The sequence below is a fragment of the Arvicola amphibius genome, chromosome 3 (genome assembly GCF_903992535.2).
Source record: "Arvicola amphibius chromosome 3, mArvAmp1.2, whole genome shotgun sequence".
NCBI classification, from domain to species: Eukaryota; Metazoa; Chordata; class Mammalia; order Rodentia; family Cricetidae; genus Arvicola; species Arvicola amphibius.
This window is the reverse complement of record NC_052049.1, coordinates 139,409,218-139,430,893: the sequence shown is the minus strand read 5'-3', so window position 1 is coordinate 139,430,893 and position 21,676 is coordinate 139,409,218. Positions and strand designations below refer to the sequence as shown.

General features: G+C 40.0%; 1 protein-coding gene and 1 long non-coding RNA gene across 2 annotated transcripts in view; one reads left to right on the top strand and one right to left on the bottom strand.

Annotated features, from left to right (window-relative positions):
• The first annotated feature begins 1,879 nt into the window (after window positions 1-1,879).
• On the top strand, window positions 1,880-17,841 carry LOC119809065. Its single transcript, XR_005284617.1, has 3 exons — window positions 1,880-1,997; window positions 3,138-3,175; window positions 12,386-17,841. It is a non-coding gene; the product is annotated as an uncharacterized LOC119809065 (long non-coding RNA).
• Adam10 (ADAM metallopeptidase domain 10) overlaps window positions 15,522-21,676 on the bottom strand; it is a 104,274-nt gene continuing 98,119 nt past the window's right edge. Inside the window, exons 15-16 of the mRNA XM_038321762.1 lie at window positions 19,235-19,361; window positions 15,522-17,773 (exon numbers count right to left, since the gene is read on the bottom strand). Of these exons, the coding sequence (XP_038177690.1) occupies window positions 17,679-17,773; window positions 19,235-19,361 (222 nt within the window). The 3' untranslated portion in view covers window positions 15,522-17,678. The remainder of the gene's footprint in view (window positions 17,774-19,234; window positions 19,362-21,676) is intronic.

Sequence of the window (21,676 nt, the reverse complement as noted above, 5' to 3'; positions counted from 1 at the left end):
ATATGAACATTCTCATAGAGAATGTGGTCATTGCTGGGTATGGGGACACAAACCTGTAATCCCAGCATTTGAGAAGCTGAGGCAGGGAGGCTTACTCTGAATTTGAGGTCAGGCTGAGAAACAGAGCAAGACTGTATCTTTAGGAGACAGAGGGGGCTGGAAAAAAGAGAGGAAAGGAGGGAGGAGAGAGGAGGGTTGTGGAGGAGTGGAAAGGGAGGCGAGGGTCATTAAAAGCATTTGTTGTTCTTGTAGAGTTGGGTTCCCAGCATCCCAACCAGAAGCTCACGACTGTTTGTAACTCTAGCTCCAGGAGAGCCAATGACCTCTTTTCACACACACACACACACACACACACACACACACACACACAGGGCCGGGGGGGACAGAGAGACAGAGATGTTACCATACCACTTTCCCAAATCCCCCAACACTTGAAGTCATACCAGCCATGTCTAAGAACTCATTCTTGATCACTACCTCCTTCCAAAGCAAAAATAAGCGTGCGGTTCATTTGAATTTTTGCAATCTTTTAAGTATGAACAAGGACCTTCTTGATGTATTTCCTCACCTACTGCTGAGTTTGAGGAACTTCCTGCATTTATTAGGGTGAATTGCTTGTTCAGTGCTATTCTTCCATAAAATCTTTCTTTTTATTAGTTTGCAAGTACACATTATTTATGAAATGCACTAATCCCTTATATTTCATCTTCCTTGTAAATATTTCCCCAAATATACTATTTTACTTTGTCTCTATCATTTTCTCTGTCTCTGCCCCTCCCCTATATGCGTGCATGTGTGTGTGTGTGTGTGTGTGTGTGTGTGTGTGCACCTCTGTAAAAACCCCTGGAGTTGCAGTTACAGACATTTGTAAGCAGCACAGGGTGGGTTCTGGGAGCTAAACTCCAGTCCTCTGCAAGAGCTTTACCAGCTGAGCCATCTCTCCAGGCCCTCCATTGCTGGTTTTAATTACATTATTTGCTAAACAGCAGTTGACTTTGTTTTCTGTTTTATGAACTCCAGAAAAAAATATGTGTATTGCATAGCTTACTGGCTTGGTTAAAACTTCTATTTCCACTGAATTACAAATTAAACCAAATAAAGATTTTCTTCTGAGATTTTTTTATTTCATCTCCTACAGGCGTTAATCCATCTGAAATTTATTTTTGTATTTGGCACAAGGATAGATTGCCAAACTTTATTTTCTTCTATCTGGATAAAAATGAAGCCAACATGTGTTAAAGCTTTTCAGTGTAGAGCTATGATCTCACTTTTATCATAAACCAAAAGTATACGCTGGGATTATGTATCTTTCAGCATTGATGCTGTTCTAGCCCCATACATGTGATTTTTAGATCTTTTTGTTTTGGTTGGGTTTGCTTTTTGACAGAGTCTTACACTGAAGCCCAGTCCAATCTGGAGCTCACTGTGTAGGTCGGGTAGGCCCCAAACTCACGGCAATCATGACTTCAACCTCCCCAGTGCTGGGATTACAGGCACTGGCCACAGCTCAGGTGGGCTTCTCAACCCTCACAGGCCTACAGACACTGTGGCTCACTCACAGCCTTTCATGTGGGATGTTAGCTAACTACCTGATTTGTCTATAATCCCTGTTAATTTTCCAGCTGGGCACCAGAGAGGCATCGAGATAAATACAGAACTAGCCTTTCCTTACCTGAGTTCTTGTTCAGCAATGCTGTGTGTTATATATTTTTTCTATGTCTTTCTTTTTTTAAGTATTAGGTCATTATTATGAGCAAAGTCACTCTTTTTCATAGGACTTACTGTTCATGCATAGAATACCTTTTGAGTTTGTTTATCCTGTATCTTCATCTTATCAAATCATTGTTACGTGCCAATTCCATCTGTGTTTTCCCTTACTAGGATCTCATGGTGGATAACCATCTCCTTACCAAAACCACGTATTCTGCTGGTTCCATTTCCTGACCTTCCTGGATTGGTCAGAACCTCCCAGATGACATTAACTAGCAACGCCCATGGTAGGCACTACTGCTTCTGTCTTGATTCACTACAATTTTAATGATAGGTCTTAGAATACTTTTTTTTTATTTAGGGCTTTATTGGGGTTTTGGCAAATAAACCTTACTAAATTTAAGGGATTTTCTATTTCTATTAGTTGTTGCTGCTAAAGCTTAAGAAATACTAGGTGTTTTCCTTGTTTGTTAATTATATAAGGGCTAGAGGGGAGGCTCAAGAGCTAGGCGAACACACTGCTTCTGCAGAGGATCTGAGTTCAGTCCCGCACCCATGGCAGATTGCTCAGAACCACCTGTAACTTCTGCTTCAGAGGGCACTATGCCCTCTTCTGAACTCCATGGGCAATGGCACTCACACTGAGCATACACACACAACTTAAAATGATTTTAAAAAAATTAGGGCTCGATAGAGATGGCCCAGTGGACCCAGAGGACCCAGGCTCGCTTTCTGGTATCCACATGGTGGTTCACAATCATCTGTCACTCCAGTACCGGGGAAAATAAAATATTTTTAAAAATAATATAAATTACATTCATGCATTTCCTAGTGCTGGCCCACACCTGCATTCCTGGAAGAAAGTCTCCCACAGCTGTGGTGCACTGTTTGCTAAGATCTTAACATGTGTACTTAGTTTCCTTTTTATGAATTACTTATTGATATCGTGTACATGGGTGTGTGTGTCCATGCCATGACTTGTGTGTCAGGTCAGAGGACAACTTTCAGGAATAACTTCTTTCCTCTTACCATATAGGTTCCAGGGATGGGATTCAGGTCACCAGACTTGGCGGCAAGCATCTTTGCCCGCTGAGCCATCTTGCCAATCCCCTTATTTTCATAAATGATATTGGTCCACATTTTTTAGGGGGGTAACATTTTAATATTTTGATTCTACGGCAATGACCTGAGGCTTTTGTCTAAGTAATACGCTGATATTTAAAGTTTTGATTACCATATATTACCTGCACCAAAGGATTTCTTTACGACATTCTCATTACTCATATATACTATATTCTCATCCTGTTCATCCTTTCTACTCCTCTTCTCCCTTCTCTTCCTCCATCCCTGGTCCTATTAGTTCCCCTTTCAGTTTCATGACCTTCTTTTATAATGAATTTCATTTTGTTTTTGTTTTTCTGATACAGAGTCTCACTGGGTAGCGCCAGATAGTCATGAATTCAAGGTAATTGTCCTGCCTCAGACTCTGGAGTTTTGGAATTACAGTCATGATCTGCCACAACCAACATAACTTAAACAATTGTATTTATTTGTTTATTTGTGGGAGGAGGAGGGCACATGGGGATGTCAAAGGGCTTAGAGAATTGGTTCTCTCCTCCACCTAGTGGGTCCCAGGGAGCACACTCAGGTCAGTAGGTTTGGTAGTCTCTTTAACCAATGAGCAATTGGCCCTTAATCATTTTTAATCAGAAAATCACATATTTTGTGCTTTTGCATATAACTGTCTTAGAACCTCAGCTTTTATATTACATATCACATTCATTTAAAAAATGTTCTGAAGCCCCTTTAGGCAAGAGAATTCCATAGACATATGACCATAATAATAAATAAAATAAGGGCCTTACCATAAAAGCAGAAGGAACCAAGGACTCTGCAGTTCCAGCAATTCTGAGGTAGTTGAAACGGCCATCAGCACTGACTGCGGACAGTAGAAGCTGTGCTCTGCTTAGCATTGTCTACAGTCAATCCACGAACTAAGTAGGATTTAAAGTTAAACAGCTCAGTTAGTGGTCAAGAAAAGACTATGGTGGATGGTGGCCTTCCTCTGAATTCCTAGAAGGCTGGTTCAACCCCAACAGTGAATGTACGGTGGTGGTGTGTGGGTGTATGGTGCCAGAATATGAGTATATAAAGGTATGTACCTGTGTGTGCTCATGTGGAAGCCAGAACAAGACAGCTGGTGTCTTTCTCCATTGCTCTCTGCCTTATTGCTTTGAGAGAGGGTCTGTAATTGGACCTGAAACTTTTCTACGCAGCTGGCTCACAGTGAGATTCTGGGATCCACCTATGTCTACCCCCACGACGCTGGGGTTGCAGGCACACAAGGTCCTGCCTGGATATTTACATGGGTATTGGAGATTTGAACTCAGGTCTTTATACTGGTGACACAAAGGCTCCTACAGAGCCATATCCGCTGCCCCTAGTTATTCTTCTTTGATGACAGTGGTTTCTAAGGCTGGCCATGTGGATTTTTGTGTGGATTTTTGTGGAAACGGTTTTCTTTCGCTGCATTCTAGATAATCTACAGGGTTTGCTTTATTGTCTTTACACTAAAGGTTATTTGGGGTGCATTCTTCAATTCACAGTTAAGCTATTTTGGTCATTTTAGAATCATTTCTAATTTTATTGAATGTTGCTATAAAGACATGTCATTTCTAAATTTCTAAAGTCTTTAAGACTTTCTTTGTAATCCTTACAATGATTGTAAGTCCTTACAATGTTCTGTGGGGTATATGAAAAAAATAGCTTGTTTTTGTTTTTGTTTTTGTTTTACTTTACAACTATAAACATATGAAATAAACTAAGTTTACTAGCTGGATATAGTGGTGTACATCTGTAATTCCAGCATTTGGGAGCTGAAGTAGAGGAATCATGAGGTCCAAGCCAGCTTTTCTAAAACAAACAAAAAAAAAGCTTTTTAAAAATAAAATGAGTTTGTTGATTGTATATTAAAACTAACCCTGCAAGAGATTTTAAAATCTTCATTTTTATTAAATTGTATTTGCAGTTACACTGATTCTCATAAGCTTACTAATATTGGTTCTGACTCATAAGATGTTCCTTATTATGCATTTTATAGTGTTTTTAATCCCAAACTCCTAAGGGCCTCACACTTACTAGGCAAATAGTCCACAATTGTATTATTCCCACTTTCATTATGTCTTACAGTCTTTATCTCTTCACTGACAACTTTTCAAAAAGTTTCTTTACAACTTTGTTTGAGGGCAGACAAGATGACTCAGTAGGTAAGGGTACTTGCTGACAAGCTGCTGATCTGAGTCTGATCCCTGAGATTCACATGGTGGGAGGAGAATGACATCAGCCAGTTGCCATCTAACTTTACTCTTGCCATGACATGAATGTGCATACACATACACACAACACACACATACACACACACACACCCGCACACAAATAAAACAATTAAAAATATTTAAACTTAAAAAAATATTTTTGTCCTAGATGGATTATAGATAACCAATTTAAAATTTTAACTCAACTAATTGCCTTTGACTTTAATGTAGGAATTTAGCCCACTCATACTTAGTGTAATAACTAGACCTCATGATCTTATTGGCTTCCTTTACTAATTATTTCTTCTTTTCATGTTTCTTCATTTTTACACACTGATAAAATTTCCATTTCCATCTCTTTAATTTGGCTTCTTTTATAGATTTTTGGCTACTTTCCCTTCTCTGTTGCTCACAAGCAAGCATTTCTTTACCAAGCTATGAAAACTAGACACATATTTCCTCCCACCCAAATATTCTGTTCCTCCCCTGCTTCATTCCTCACAGCAGACCTCAAGACTGCTTTCACTTCCCCTCCAGCTGCATAGCCACTCCAGAGAGAACACTGGAATATTTCTTTTCTTCCCACCCACCCCCATGCCCAGATCTGCTGAGATTTGCTTACTATTTTTAGTACCAGACTGTAGAAGAGTTGTCAAGGCAGATGGTGAAGTGATCCACTCAAGAAGGGAAGAGGCTTTTGCAGAGTGGCAGGCCAAAGGCCTTTCAGAGACAGAAGGACACGTTTCTCTCATCTTTGAATAGCAGGTATCAGAATACATCTTGATTTGGGCTCAGTTTTTGCTTTACTGTTCTTCTGAGATCTCATATTATCTTGGCTTTTCCAAGTTCTACTGTAAACACTGGTTTATTTAACCAACACCAAGTAAGAGGAAATGGGAATTCATTCTTAGATGTTTCTATAAAACTTAGTGAGCCAGAGGTGGGGGAGGAGCTTGGTTGATAGAGAGCTTGCCTAGCAAGCACAAAGCCTTGGTTCATCCCTAGCACCACATATACCTAATGTGGCAGTGTATACTTGTAATCCCAGAACTTGAGAGGTAAAGGCATGAGGATTAGAAGAAGCTCAAAGACACTGTCAAGTTCATAGTAAGTTTGAGGTTAGCACTGTGCTGACTTAGGTATAGTGGTAATCCTAGCACTTGGGCACGGAGGAAGGCAGATCTCTTTGAGTTCAAGGCCAGCCTGGCCTACACAGTGTGCCCTTAGGCCAGTCAATGTTGCATAGTGATAACTTGTCTCAACAAACAAACAAAAAACAACCAACAACAAAATGCTCCAATAAGGGAAAGGTAGAAGAGAGCCAAGCTGCAGAGTCTGCCCAGGTCATTTCCACGTTACCCTTTTCTCTCCCTGCTTTTCGGTTTTCCATGTTGTAGTTCTAGTGCAATTAGCAGACCAATACCAAGTCAGTTCTTTCTCCATCAAAAGAACCTGCTCCTCTCTGAGGGAACTTGTATGCTCTGACTTGTGCTTGTAATTTGGAGACTGATTGTGCTGAGGCATGTGTCCTCTCACCGCTGACGCCTCCTAGAGCTCCAGGTGGAAGTTCCTCCCCATCTCAGACACTCCTTACTTTCCTGTCTCTTCTCTCACACACTTGCCCTTCTGGATTTCTGTTATCTCCTGCTTTCTGGCTCTACTTTCCTTAAACGCTTGCTGAGATATCAACAAGTGGCTGTTTTCTCCAATTCATCTCTTGACAAATTGGAGCTCAAAAGTATGCTTTTGGCCCGGAAAAAGCAAACAAAAACCCCTATGAGTTAAAATAAATCTTTCCACTTTTAAGTGTATTGTTTCGGGAATTTTTGTTACGGTCACAGGAAGTTGGTGTGATGCTTCCAGTTGTCAACTGGACAAGATCTAGAATCACTTTTGGGAAGTGGACCTTCTGGACATCCCTGTGGGAGATTATATTCCTTATATTAAATGATGTGAGAAGACCTATCTTGATTGTGGAAGGAACCACTCCCTGGGTACAGGATCCTGGGCTATATAAAATGGAGTAAGGGAATTGGGCAGCTGCATCCTGGCTGTGAACGTGGTGCAGTCGGTAGCAACACACTTGCTGTTTTGACTTTCCTCCACGATGTACTAGACGCTCAGTGGTGAGCCACAGTAAACCCCTTCTCTCATAAGTTGCTCTGGTCAGGCCATCTCATTACAACAGGAAAAGAAACTGAGACACTTACCTAACACATGACTATTCCTAGACCTGGAAAGGGTAAGAACAGGCCTAACCGCAGACCACTATCCTTCAAGTACATGACTGTACTAGGGTTTTTTTACTCTTAGTTCTTTGGGTGCCCACCACCCAGTTCCCAAATAAATAGAGTCTTATTATTACTTATAAATGCCTGGCCTTACCTTGGCTTATTTCTAGCCAGGTTGTGTGTGTGTGTGTGTGTTTTGTTTTGTTTTGTTTTTGAGACAGGGGTGCTGGCCTTGACCTCATAGAGATCTGACTGCCTCTGTCTCTCGATGGATTAAAAGTGTGTGCCACCACTACCCAAATCATCTTTCCTTAACTTAAATTAACCCGTCTACTTTTTGCCTCTGGGCTTATACCATTTCTATTTCTGCATATCTCTCTTTACGTCTTACTCTGTAGCTGGTTTTGTGGCTGGGTGGTTGGCCCCTCATGCCCTCCTCTCCTTTTCTCTCTCTTCTTTCGCATGCTCTCTCTCTTACCTTCTTCTCCTTCTATTTATTCTCTCTGCTTGCCAGACTTGCCTATTTTCCTCTTCTGCCTTGCTATTGGTCATTCAACTCTTTATTAGACCAATCAGTTGTTTTAGACAGGCAAAATAACACAGTTTCACAGAGTTAAACAAAAGCAACATACAAGAATGCAACATTTTTGCATCATTAAACAAATATTCCACAGCATAAATGGATGTAACACATCTTCAACTAATATTCCACAACTATGAGAAGAGACTTAAAGTCAGGAAATTAAATAGATTTAGTTCAATAAGCAGTTTTTTACACAAAAACAGGTTGGTATTTGGGTATCCCCCACATGCAAGGTGCCTCATGTACATTCTCTTTCTTCAGCATATTTCCCTGAGGTGCTGGATATTGCTTCACAGATGAGACACCGAGCTTTACTGGACTTTACAAGGTCATATGGGTAACAAACCATCAGCTCCTTCCTTACAGATTCTGTCATCTATAAATGTAGCTACTACTGCAATCAGCAACTGAAACCATCCTTCATTCTTTAACCCACTGGACCCCATTCTTCATACCGGATCCACTGTCTTTTCATGTTAGAAAGTCACTGTGCCCCATCCCCCTACTCCTCATTGGTGTCTTGGGATTTTCATCTCCACTTGAATCTTTTATAGAAGCTGTTGAGATGGCTCAGCCAGCAATGGCACATGCTGCCAAGCCCACTTCCCTAAGTTGTCCTCTGACCTCCATATGCCATCCTTGGAGGGCTACAGGGACAAACTTCAATCATGTAGTAGGTGAGCAATAGGAGTTGCCAAGGCCTCTGAGTGAGCGTCATTCTTTTAGCTTGACCGAAGGCTGTAGTATGGCCTGAAATGGTAGGATTCCGGGGGTGTGCAGCAGGTACAAGGAGGCTCCATGTTCTGAGCCCAAGTTTATGGCATTTATGATACTGAGGTCATAGTTTAAAAGTCCAAGCACCTTTCATAACTCTAAGACTATTGGGCCAACATCCTAAGGAGAATATGACATCTGCTAATTTACTCACCAGTCATTCACAAATGAACAGTGTCAAGCACAAATAAACAAACAAAAACATTTAAAAAATAGAGGAGTCCAAATGATTAGGATTACATCTAATAACATCAAGAGCAAAACTTACCTTTCCCCAGGAAAAAAAAAGTTAGTTATTAATGGCCAGCATATACACTATTTAACCCTCACTTCAGCCTTCTCATGCAAGCACTGTTTTCACACATTCTTTCCTCTTTCTAACCAGGTTCCGCCTCCTCCCACAGACCCATCCTCAGTCAATTCTGTTTACTCAGGGCCTCTCCCTCAGCACTAACCACAGCAGGAATGGCAAATCTAACTATATGAGTGCTTGATCAACATCTGTTTAACCTACTGGATCACAAACTTCACCAGAACCAGATTGTGTAAGCAGTGGTCTTACACAATCAAACCCTTAAAAAATGTCCAGGGCCAGGGGAGTTGGCTCAGCAAACAAAGGAATTACCATCCACGCTGATGTCCATACAAAAAGCCAGATATGGGAGTCATGTATAATCCCAGTGCCATGGCAAAATGGGAAGCAAAGACAGAATTACCCAGAAACTCATGGCCAGTTTGGAAGACTCAGTACAGCTGCATAAACAAGAAAGACCCTGCTTCAACAAAATGGAAGGCGAGGACTGACTCCCTCAAGTTGCCCTCTGACTTACAAGCACACCGTGTGTGTGTGTGTGTGTGTGTGTGTGTGTGTGTGTGTGAACCTGGACAAAAGTTCACAGGTGGGGAGGGCATAGACTCTAATGCGGGAACCTACTGTTATGCCCAAATCCGTGGGTCCCCACAAAAGTCAACAAAGGAGACCAAGTCTCATATGTAAAAGCAAAAAGCCTTTATTTTAATCAAGTTTGCAAACTCAGTCTCTCCGCATGTCCAACGTATTGGAATATCTGGAGAGCCCTGAGTTCTATTAGAATTGGGTTTTTATAGTAGTAAAGGTGGGGGTGAGGGATCTCTGAGGTTCAGGACCCCTGAAGGGCTGACATTTGTCTAGGGGTGTCTTGAAGTGTGCTGGCAGGTGATCCTACCTACAGCAGTTGGAATGTCAGGCATTTCCTTTGAATGGTTGGCTCTTGGGTGGAGGTTGGGTAATCTTGGCCTGCCAGGCGTCGTCTCGGTAAACTATTGAGACTCCAGACTCTATATAAATTTATTTATTGATGGCCAGAGTCTCAGGTAATAATGGTTGGAAGTAAAGAACTTCCTTTGGGTGACCTACCCAGACTTAGCTTTCATGGCTGGCCCCCACCCTAATACTGTTATTTTGATAAATGGACACGTTGTCAAGCTGCTGCCTAAATAGTTACGCATATATCCCTAGAATAGTGCTGCTTTTTCTGCAATATGCAGCAGTTGATGCAGACCCAGAACTGGCCAAAATGCAGAGTGGGTGACTTGAGTGGTCAGCCTCCAAAAGGCTTAGAGAGCATCACAGAAGTGTGTGTATGTGTGTGTGTATGTGTGTGTGTGTGTGTGAGAGAGAGAGAGAGAGAGAGAGAGAGAGAGAGAGAGAGAGAGAGAGGGAGAGAGAGAGATGCTGTCTTCTAGACTTACCTGCACACGATCAAGCCCATCAATAACTCCATCATGGACAGATGAGGCACTCATGAGACCCAACCTCTAGCTGAGGAGCTACTAACAATTGATGGGTGATAAGGGAGAGGGTTATTTTTCTTTGTGTGTTAGGGGGAAGCATGGCCACTCATGCTCTTGCAGGCAGCACAAAGTAGACACAGTGGGTTATTAAAAATGAACATGAAGCTGGATGGGACATGTGCTGGTGGCTGGGCCTGGCAGGGGCAAGTTGGAGGTGAATATAAAAATGTATGCACAAAACTGTCAAGAACAACTACAAAGTATTTAATATTTTTTTAGTGTCTGGTTTTTAAAAAAACAAAACAAAACTTATTTTCTATTTTATGAGCATGAGTGTTTGGCCTGCATGTATGCCTATATATGCCTGGTGCCAGCAGGGCACTGGATCACCTGGGACTGGAGTTATGGTTGAGTGTGAGGGACCATATAGGTGCTGGGAATCAAATCCAGGTCCTCTAAAAGAGCAGCCAGTGATCTTAACTGCTGAGATATCTCTCTAGCAGCTAATATAAATAATTTTTCAAACAATCTGCCCAGTGAACTACAGGTGGATAACCAGTGCACACATTTTAGCATGTATGTAGAGAATACGATGTAGAATTCCAACCCTGCTCTGATGAAGTGGGGGGGGGGAGAAGAAAGGGCTAACAAAGATGCTAATATATGTCCCCATGAAAAATGAAAATTAAGGACCACCACAGAACTAAATTAGGAAAAATGAATAACATATAACACCTTAATTTATAAAAACTGACAGTCTGTGTTCAGAATCACACAAGGTTAAATGCCGAGTGAGGGGCACCAAAGAATAGTAAAACACATTATGACTACAGTAACTGGATTATCAGCAATACTAATCAGCCTTCAGCCTCCCAAAATTCTTTTCATATTAAGACAACTCACACTATAACTAATTATTCTAATCCTGTCATGAAAAGAAAAAGAAAATTCCAAGATAGTTTTTTAAAAAAACATTTGCACTGCCAGGGATCATTATCACTTGGACAAGAAAGACAACAACTCCAATTTACTGTACTGCGCTACTTAACATTTACTCCAAAGCAGGATTTGTAAACTTACTATGGCTAATCTGACCATTACCCACATTCTGATGTTTAACAGAAAAGAGTTCTTTTCCTTAAATAGTTAGCAAGCCACATAAAAAGAAGGCAAGGAGAGCTCAAACAATTGCTAAGACTCCCTAATGACTGATAGTTTCAAAATTTATCTCATACTCAAAATCAATTAGTCATTCATTGGAACTGAAACAGAATATAATTATGTTACACTGATTGGTTCATGCTTAATTCCACTAAAAATCATGGATATAGGTTATAAATTAAGTCTTGAGTAAACCTCTATATGAACTCAATCCATATTTAAAACATTTTTAATGAAAACATTTAAATATAGGTAGAGAAAATAGTATAATGAGTTGCTAAGCACCCATTGCCTAGCTCAAACAATTATCAACTCATAACCAATCTTTTCTCAACTTATCTTCCACATACTGGCCAACTCTAATTCCTCAGTTATTTTCAAAGAAATCTTAAGACACTAAGCATCACTTTTATAATATTTCAGTTTACATTTCTAAATGATATGAGCTCCCTTTAAAAATGCAATCACATGGCACTGTAACATAACAATAAAATATAGATGGACTGGGAATGCAGCTCAGATGGTAGGATGTTCGCCTAGCATGCATGAAGCCCCACACCTAACAAAAAAATTAAAATAAAATGTAAACACTTATGATCACCAACTATCAATTAATTTTTCACATACCCGTAATGATCTTTAAGCTTTTCCACTGCAAAATCCAAATAAGTTCATCAATTGTCTTGGCAAGCTAAGTTCCTTTTAATTAATCATTTACTTTCTTTGAATTTTAGTTTGTCACACAAGATGAGGTTATTTGCTCTGTAGTTTTCCGAAGTCTGAATTGTGCGGACATTCCCCCATGATTTTATTTGTTCCTTTATTTCCTCCATTTCTAGAAAGCGGTGTCAGTTCTGGAAGCTAGATTGGCGAGCTTGCTCCCGAGGAGATGATCTTCCATTGGGAGTGCAATCCACCTGCTATCTCTTTCTGAGGCTGTCAGTGACTGGGGAGAGGAGGGGACAGCGGAATCAGTCCCACCCCCTAATCACCTGAGGGTAACATGGTGACATCCTAATTCTGTATTTTTTTTCTTCAATTTGTTGGCCAGCATGTCTCTAAAATGTGCATATTCCGAAGGTAAATATGAATTTGTAAAGCTGGGGTTTCAGTCTCTTGAAGATATTTTTACTGTTGTTAAGATTATTTTCAAAGTGCTTCCTGAATCATTGTATATAAACCTTTGGGGTGACAGAATTCTCTACACCCAGAATTTATCCAAAGAAGTCTGATTCCTCTGAAGAAAACAGTATTTGAAGACATAGCTGGGATACCAATTTTTTATCTTCATGAAATCAATTAAACAGAAGTCTTTCACTGCTGTTTATAGAAAACTTATGTGGCTGAATATTTAGATTTTCAAAGTGTGAACCCCTCTTCAGTTAGTTCACACACTAACACATTTTTAAATCAACGACTTTTCAAATATCTTTAATGCAAAACTCCAGTTTTAAGAATGAATTATCATTAGGTTTAGGATTTCCACAAAGGACTATTTAAAACAACGAGCCATCTGGAACTTAATGGAAAAATGCATACATACCTCCATAGGGTGCAATCTTTACAGCCATCAGAATGTTTAAGACAGCATCATTATTTTGTTAAACAGGAAAGGTGGATTTACAAATTATGCTTTTAATCATATGCATTTACCCATAAACTGTGCCCTCAAATCTTGACAGTGCAAATCAGACCTCCCCTATCTCACTCCTGGCCACCCATTTCCATTTTTGTTTAGAATTTGGTGTCTCTAGATTTGCTACACCAGACAGGACTCCTCTGCCTGCTTCACAGTTGTCAAAAATATGTTCTTGTTCCCATGCTTTTCATTTCATCTGTTCTTTGTTGGACTAGCCCTCCCATTTTCATGGGGATTTCAGGACAGAGAGAAGGTAATAAACACTGCATTCAACCTTCTTATATTTTATCTAGTGCCCAGTTGCTTTTTAATTCTGAAAAACTTAGCAACTGTAAAACATACAATTTCTGATAGAAATAGCAATACGTACATATCTTAAATCACAAAGCATACAGGAACATAGAGTACAAAGGTTCGATCTGTGTCTTAATAAAAAGAGTTGGCTCTAGAAACAGTACTGAAAAAGTTAAACTGGTAGTAAATGCGGAAAGGGAATCAAGTGCAAGTCTTTATTTTTGTTGTTGCTGTTGTGGCTTTCCTGTTTTGAAACTTGTCTGCTCTGTTGCCCAGGCTGGCTTCTCTGGAAACAAGCAATCCTGCCTCAGCCTCCCAAGTAGTTGGGACTACTGGTAAATGTGCTGTACCTGCTTAGTAGTTTTTAATTGAGAATCAAAAATGCTAACACCAAAGCTGCACTCTGGGTTTTTGCTTCTGACACAGAAGTTTCCCCCGATAATTCTTAACAGCATTACTGACCCCTCTAATGATGAACTATCCTCACCAGCTGCTTTTAACTAGCATCTTCCTTGCTCTCTCAGTTTGTTTCCTGACCCTTTAAATATGGAAGATGCCTGTCTCCCTTTTACCAGTGAAGACAGGCAGCCTATGTTCTCAATGCGTTGGCTGTTTTGATGCTCAGAGACCTCAAATTAGAAATACTATATGAGAACTTAAGAATTTTCCAAGAACAAGTATACACACCTCACAGCCACCAAAAATACCAGGTTGAAAACAGCAATTGGGTCTTAAAATGCAATAGCTGCCCAAGATGGGACTTAGGAATAGAAAACTTGGCTCAGTTTGTGCAAAATCTTTTCTTTCATAGAGAACAAAGTACTGAAGATAATGAAAAGCCAAGACTAATCTTAAAAAGCTATTTTTTCCTTAAATAAATCCTTCCCTGACCTGCACATTGCCTAGTGCTATGGAAATCACTAAATTCTGAAACTGTAATGATTTGTTTATAAACTGGTGTCAAAATTTAGAAAACTACACCAAAATAAATTCCAAACCAAATTTAAGCAGCAGTACATAAAGCACCAAATTTGTAATTACCTGGGAGTTGGTGAAAATTACCAGTTTCATGGAAAAAACAAAGCAGTTTCCCCCTCCAATTATTAGTATTAAGTAATTCTACTGTGAAAGTATTAGGTGGGCACAGGTGCAGATGCCCCTGATTCCAGCACTTGGAAGGCAGAGGCAAGGGGTGGTGAGTTCAAGGCCAGCTACACAGCGAAACCTCTATTTTAAAACCAAAATAAATAATATTTATTATGTAATAGATCCAATCATCTATAGCTAGTCTTAATTTTAAAAAGGAATTTGGGGCATATTATTCCACGAAGAGCACTACTTTATGTACAAAATAATTTCTTTTGTAAGTAACACTATGATATCAATTCTCTACAATAAATCTGACAAGATAGGAAAATATTAGTTCAAAATTTCAAATATATCTCCATTAGACCAGGTTTTATTTTGTGTAGTAGCACTCGGGAAGTGCTATGAATTGAAGATGCAGTCCATGTGCATTCCAGGCAATTAATCTACCAGGATTGTTCAGAGATCTTGCATGTAGCCCAGGTTGGCCTTTAACTCCCTGAATCCTACTTTAGCCTCTGCAGTACTGAGATTATAGATGTGCACTCCCATACCCAGATAAATTAGACATTAATAAGGCACTTAGCATGCAGAACATTGGACACAGAAAGAAGACTGCAGGTTTCCAGTTAGGCTCAGCTCTTCACTAAGACAAGTCCTGGAGACTGACTACAGTGAAAAGCAGTGCTGCTGAGTGACTTTTAATTGTGTGTATGTGACAGTGATCCCCAACAGGACTGCTCATTGTGTGTATGTGACAGTGATACCCAACAGGACTGCTCATTGTGTGTATGTGACAGTGATACCCAACAGGACTGCTCGTTGTGGCTCTTCCCTGTGAGCAAGGATGCCTGCACTCGCAGGAGGAGACACCGTTCTGCTGAGCAGTCTTTCACTCAGTAGGGCAACTGCCTCTGACAGTTCTCTGAGTTCAAAGAGAGAACAGACCCGTCAAATTGATTTCATCAAGTCTATTTATTAATGCATTTCAAGTTTCAAAAAACCTTACATCTTTGCACAATACTTTATTTTTTGCAGGTTTTAGTAAAAATTTCCAAAGTGAACAAAAAAAAGATACTGTATAAAACACAGTGGACATTAAACTGACAGTAGTATTAGATCTCACTGGTCCTGATCCTTTCATTTTTACCACATCTTAATTTGCAGTGGAAACAGTTCAGTGCATGTATCTCTTCAGAAAACATTTAACTTAGACTCAAAATAAAACAAGGCAGTGTACAACTGCCAAAATCCTACCACAGGATAACATTACAAGCAAAAAATGTACATGTTCCAAAGTCTACCACACTCAAGAAGTTACTAAGAACTCTTGCAGAATAAAAGTCACCATTTTAGAAATGCAAACCCACTTCCAACCTTTGCACAGTCCAAAAACAAAGGCATTTGAATGATTTAAAGCAGTGTCATACACAGCTACCTACTTGTTGGGTTAGAATTATTTATAGTCTATCTGGGGTTTTTCATGTACAAAATTTGTCTCTAAATCATGTACAAAAAGCTGTTTTGAAAAAAGTCACCACGTACTGTACAAGTTTACAAGGAGAGATCCCATTGTTTCTCTAGCGTTTTTGGCCTTGCTGGCTCGCGTCACATTATGAGTGATTGTGTAAACCTTAGACTCTTAAGAAAAAAGAAAAAGAAAAAAGAAAAGAAAGCCGAACACAGTAATCTTGTCAACCTTCCCTAAATTTGCCTCCTATGTAAAGCCAGGAAAATCACTGCTGTTGACTTCTAATTTAAGTGATGTGGCTGGAAAACAGAAGCAATGAATATGTCACAAGCTTACAGTTTTTAATGCCCCCTCCATTTTCTGCATAGCGATAAGCCTGTTAATACATTAAATGCTTTTGCTTTCTCTTTCTTTATAAATGCCAATTATTTATATCTGCTTTAAAAAGAAGTTTGTAATGGGACACTGTGCTGTCTACCTTTATTGTTGTTAAATGGCTTACGGGTTGGAAAAACAATGTCAGAAGGCCTATCTACAATTTCAACTACCTGCCAAGCAAATTACTAATTTCTAGTGGTTACCAATGATCAGTGATGGTGTGCTAAAGAATGGTCCAAATATTTCAATGAAGACACTGATTTTCTTTTCCATATCAGATAAAAACTTTAAGTATATGGAATACACAAAGGAATAAGCAGGCCACAAATGAAAATAATTATTTCTGACATAATTCTTACCAAGGCATCAAGGCATGAATAAAATTTCACCTAACAATTTAAAAAGGGAATTGAATTAGGAAGTGTAAAATACTAAGCAGAAACCAAACATTTACATAAAGAACTGACTCTGAAGCCAAATGCTGTTGCTGTCCAGTTCACACTCCGATCAGCCGTGTTCTTCAGCACAGTCTTTCCTGCTCACAACAGCCATGCGACAAGACAAAAAGATGTATGTAAGAACCAACTCCATCGTAAGAAAAGGGAAAATGATTCTATTTCAAAACTGCCCATGTGAAGCATTACAGAATCCTGGACCACTGAACACCACCATTCTCTGTTATCCTGAGTATGTCAATTAAACAGTAATTTTTCATTAAGAGCGGGAAAAATTTATAATACAAAGAAACATCCATATTGCAATTTCTGTTTACAATTGCACAGAGAAGTACAGTGTACGTAAGAAATACATGTCTGCATATAACAAGGTATGTACATTGGCAAGTGATATATCCAATGTTGAGGTGGTCGAGCCTCCCAGCCTTGATTGGCAGTTGAAAAAAATATATTTCGATTTGTGATAAAAGTTCATCGAGAGCCAAGTCTGTCTGCAATGAAGAAAATGCAGCAACGAAGAACAGGGAACACGGGGCACATAATAATATTCTAAGACTTTGTGCCATTAGGTTAAAAATATCTGTCCATAAGAAAATTGGGTTCCTTTTCCATCCACCCCCCCCAAAATTGGAATTTTCAGGCTTTAAATTTTAAGTAATTCCACCTGGTCTGAGGACATGATCTCTTGCCATTTTTCTTCAACTATGAACTGTGAGGGTTTCGTCTGGAGATGATGACTTAACAGGTTTCTCTTTGGAGTGAAGTTTTCCCACTGTAGGCACTAGGAAGAACCAAGGCAAAAGCTGCAGTTAGCGTCGCATGTGTCCCATTTGATAACTCTCCCGGGGCCTCTGACGCGGGGGCTGCTGAATGGGTTGCGGCGGTCTCCTCCTCTTTAAAGTGCCTGTAACGAAAGCAAAACAGTTTATTGTTCATCACCTCCTAAAAGCAAGAAAAATTATTCTTTGTGACTGATCAGTATGTGCCCTGTAACACAGTTTTCAATTTTCTGGTGGCCACAATAAAAAAGTAATAATACTAAATAATTTTAATACTTATTTCATTTAGGCCAATTCAAGTTAAAAACACCAACTTAACATGTATTCAATATAAAAATTACTATAACATTACACCATTTCATGTTGACTTTAAATATGATTCATATTTAATGTTTAACAGCCTTAAAAATTAGACTGATTAGTCTAAATTAATAGATTTGAGGGCAGAATCTATGACTTAAACTCTGACAAGACAGGACACTTGAGGCTGGTCTGCACAGCAGGATGGCAACTTAGTCTGTTGTGAGGACTTGAAGACTATTCCTGTATGTGCTTAGCACTTTTTATGAAGGTTTAACAAATGACAATCAGTTTTCAGAGGTGTTAATACACAAGTCAAATATATGTTCCACTGAAGGAGAACGTCATGGTAACTGTGCCTAAAAGTGCCCTGTAGTTCTTGGAAATGTGTTAAAACAGACCCAAGTGCCTGAGTTCTGACTCGGGAAACTTAAGAAAACAAGTGTATCAAATCAAACATCCTCTCACCCCCACCACAACTTCTGGGCTCTCTTGTCCCAACACAGGAACAGAGGGAAAATACAAAGTAGAGGAAGCTACTTCATGTAGGGGATTGTAGTTGACTTGACAAGGCTCTCCTAAGAAAGGGGAGATGCTAGCACCCAACCCTGGCTTCCTTGCCACTGTCTCAGGTAATGTCTTCCCCACACCTATGATGATTAGCCATTACACTCTGGAGAGGGGAAGGGAGGGACTGTTAAGCCTGACTAATGTGTAACACAAAGAAGCTGCTTCCTCTTGTCTTCTTCAAATGCCCAGACTTGATTTATCCTAGTGGTGGTATCCTCCCAAGGGAAAGAATAGGGACTACTTGATAGGTCCTTAACATTTAAAGCTGCTACACCAAGACTCCCCCACATAAAGATTTGTACTTCTCAGTAGGCCTCATCTAGGAGGAAAATGTGCTTCCATGCCAGAAACTATTTCAAGAACACAGACTATTCAGAGGAAAGACCAATAATTTAAAAGCAGTTTAACTACCATAACAAAAACAAGGTATGGTAACAGACTGAGACAAAAACGGGGTGGGGGAGTCTACTCAAAAATCAAAATGTTATTCTAAATGTTTCTTAACACACGATAAATCAGCATTACACTGGTAGTCAGTGACTACTAGCTTAGACTGATGAACAAAAATACAACCAGTGAATCATTTATCAGGTAATTTGTCAACAACAGAGCCCATAAACTCAGTTACTAAAGCCTTGTGGGTGCTGCATCCTTCATCCTCCCTGCCAGAAAGCTCTGGCTCTGCTTACAGCAGCACCCATTGCTCAGCACCTTACCTGGAAGTGGTTTAGGAGGAGGCAACTTTGGATTACTACTTGGAGTGTGAACACTGCAAATCTTGATAAATCCAGCCATTAACATGATCAGGGCAATTCCCATAAGAAGGACTGCCCACCAGTGAGCCTGGACAGGAACAGAATTAAACTGTTTTAAGACAACAGATACTAACAACTATCATATGTAGTGTTTACAGCTTCTAAACTCTGAATATCCACATTGGCATTAATACAGATTATTGTAACACTTATGCAATTACTACTCATTATTTCTAGAAAAACAACATTCAAAATGCCTCTATCATCTGAGACTTTACATTACTTATTACCTCTGTAGTGTGTTTACTCAGATCCTAAAATAAAAATACATGCTGTGCCAAAACACCCCCCAGCCACTTTTTATGCACACATAAGCTCTCACATTAGAACAACTTTTGTTGTTCTTTGAACGACTCTCTAACTTAATGAAAAGTTGCAAGCAGTGGAAACACCTTTCAGAAATCTGACCCAGAGTCAGCTGCATGCACATTACTCTCCTGAGCATGTTAGCATGAAAGGCCCATAACAAGGAGCTCAACTGGCACTGAATGGGCTTGCCTTGCCACCAAGATGAGGACCTAGGTTCAGATCCTTAGAACTCATGTAAAACTCCAGGAGTGAAAGCAAATACCTGGGGAGCAGTGACAAGTAGATCTCTGGGGCTTGCTGACCAGCCAGTTTAGCCAACCAGAAAGCTACAGGTTCAGTGAGAGACCTTACACCAACAACAAAATAGGTGGAAAGCAACATCCAGTGTCAAATTCTGTCTCACACATGCATGTGCACATGCAATCCCCAAAGCAGACCACTGACAGAGACAGACACACATAGACAGAAAGTCTGTCTCTGTCTCTGTCTCTCTCTCTCTCTCTCTCTCTCTCCCTCTCTCTCCCTCCCCCCCCTCTCTCTCCCCCCCCTCTCTCCCCCTCTCCCTCTCCCTCTCTCTCTCCCTCTTTCTCTCTCCTTCTCCTATGATAAAAGAGTATTTTCTTAGTCAGGCCCTGGTCATCACAAACCCATGCAAGCTTTGCCATATGTTCTTCTCTGCTGTCCTTCAGTCTGGAAGGGTCCCACAGATCCCCTCTGACCTTTAAGACTTTGAACCTTTTCAGACTAGAAAGATGGCCCAGTGGGTAAGAGAACTTGCTGCCCTTTACAAAGGATCTTGATTTGATTCCCAGCACCTACATGACAGTTCACAATGATCTGTAAATCCAGCAACAGGGGATCCTATGCTCTCTTCCAGCCTCCACAGAGAAAAAAAAAAGATGCATATGATACACACACACACACACACACACACACACACACACACACACACAAACACACAGAGGCAAATTACCCCCCCCCTACACACACACAATAAATAGATACTTTTGAAATTTTCAGAGCAGGTGTTAATTACAGGATGGTAACAAATTTTGAATTTTGAATTCCCTAGTGTTTCTTATGATCAGATTCAGATCATGCATCTGTTAGGAGTATCGCAGAAGGGATGTTGTACTCTTTTATCATATCCTGTCAGGCTGGACATGACTCTGATTTCACTACTATGATGCTAACCTTGATTACCTGATTGAGATACTATCAACCAGATATTATTCAATGAGATTATTTTCCCTTGTGAAATCAATGATCATTTTGTAGAGATGTAATTTGGAACTATGCAAACATTCCATTCTTCACCAACAATTATTGATTTACTTACTGTTCTGTTGTTAACATGGAGTTTTTGAGACCTTCCCCATCTCATTCTTTAAGCACTTATTTTTCTCACGCAACAAAAACTTCCAGGTTTATCTTGTTTTTTGTTTTTGTTTTAAATACCTGAGACCTGGACCACCATGTCTCTGTTGAACCCTGGTTCTCCTCCTAGGAAGACCCCTCTTTACCTCACTTGTACACTGACATGACACTTGCCTTCTACACAGGACAGAGGCCTCTTACTGTACTTTTCAATCTTTCTCCTACTCTGTAGACACTACTCACTTCTCTTGAACACTAACACGGCATTCACCTTCCACATGGAATAGAGGACATTCACAATATTTGGGATATGTCGTCCCATACCATGCTCTTCCCCACACCCTCCTAACCAGGTAAGGCTCTATTAGCCAGGCATGTCTTTGGTACTGCAGCTCTCCATAGCTGACGTGGATTCCAACCTTGCTTAGACTCACCCAATGACTTTAGGAACAAACTCTTCAAGAAAAGAAACTACATGATGGAAAGAATGGATTCCAGAAAGTTGTTCCTTGACCTCCATTTATACTTACACACACAAACAAACACATACACACACACATTTTTTTTTAAATGCAAAGGTAGTAGAGAGATAGCTCAGTGGTTAGAGCACTGGCTGCTCTTCCAGGATCTAGATTCAATTCCAAGTATCAACATGGA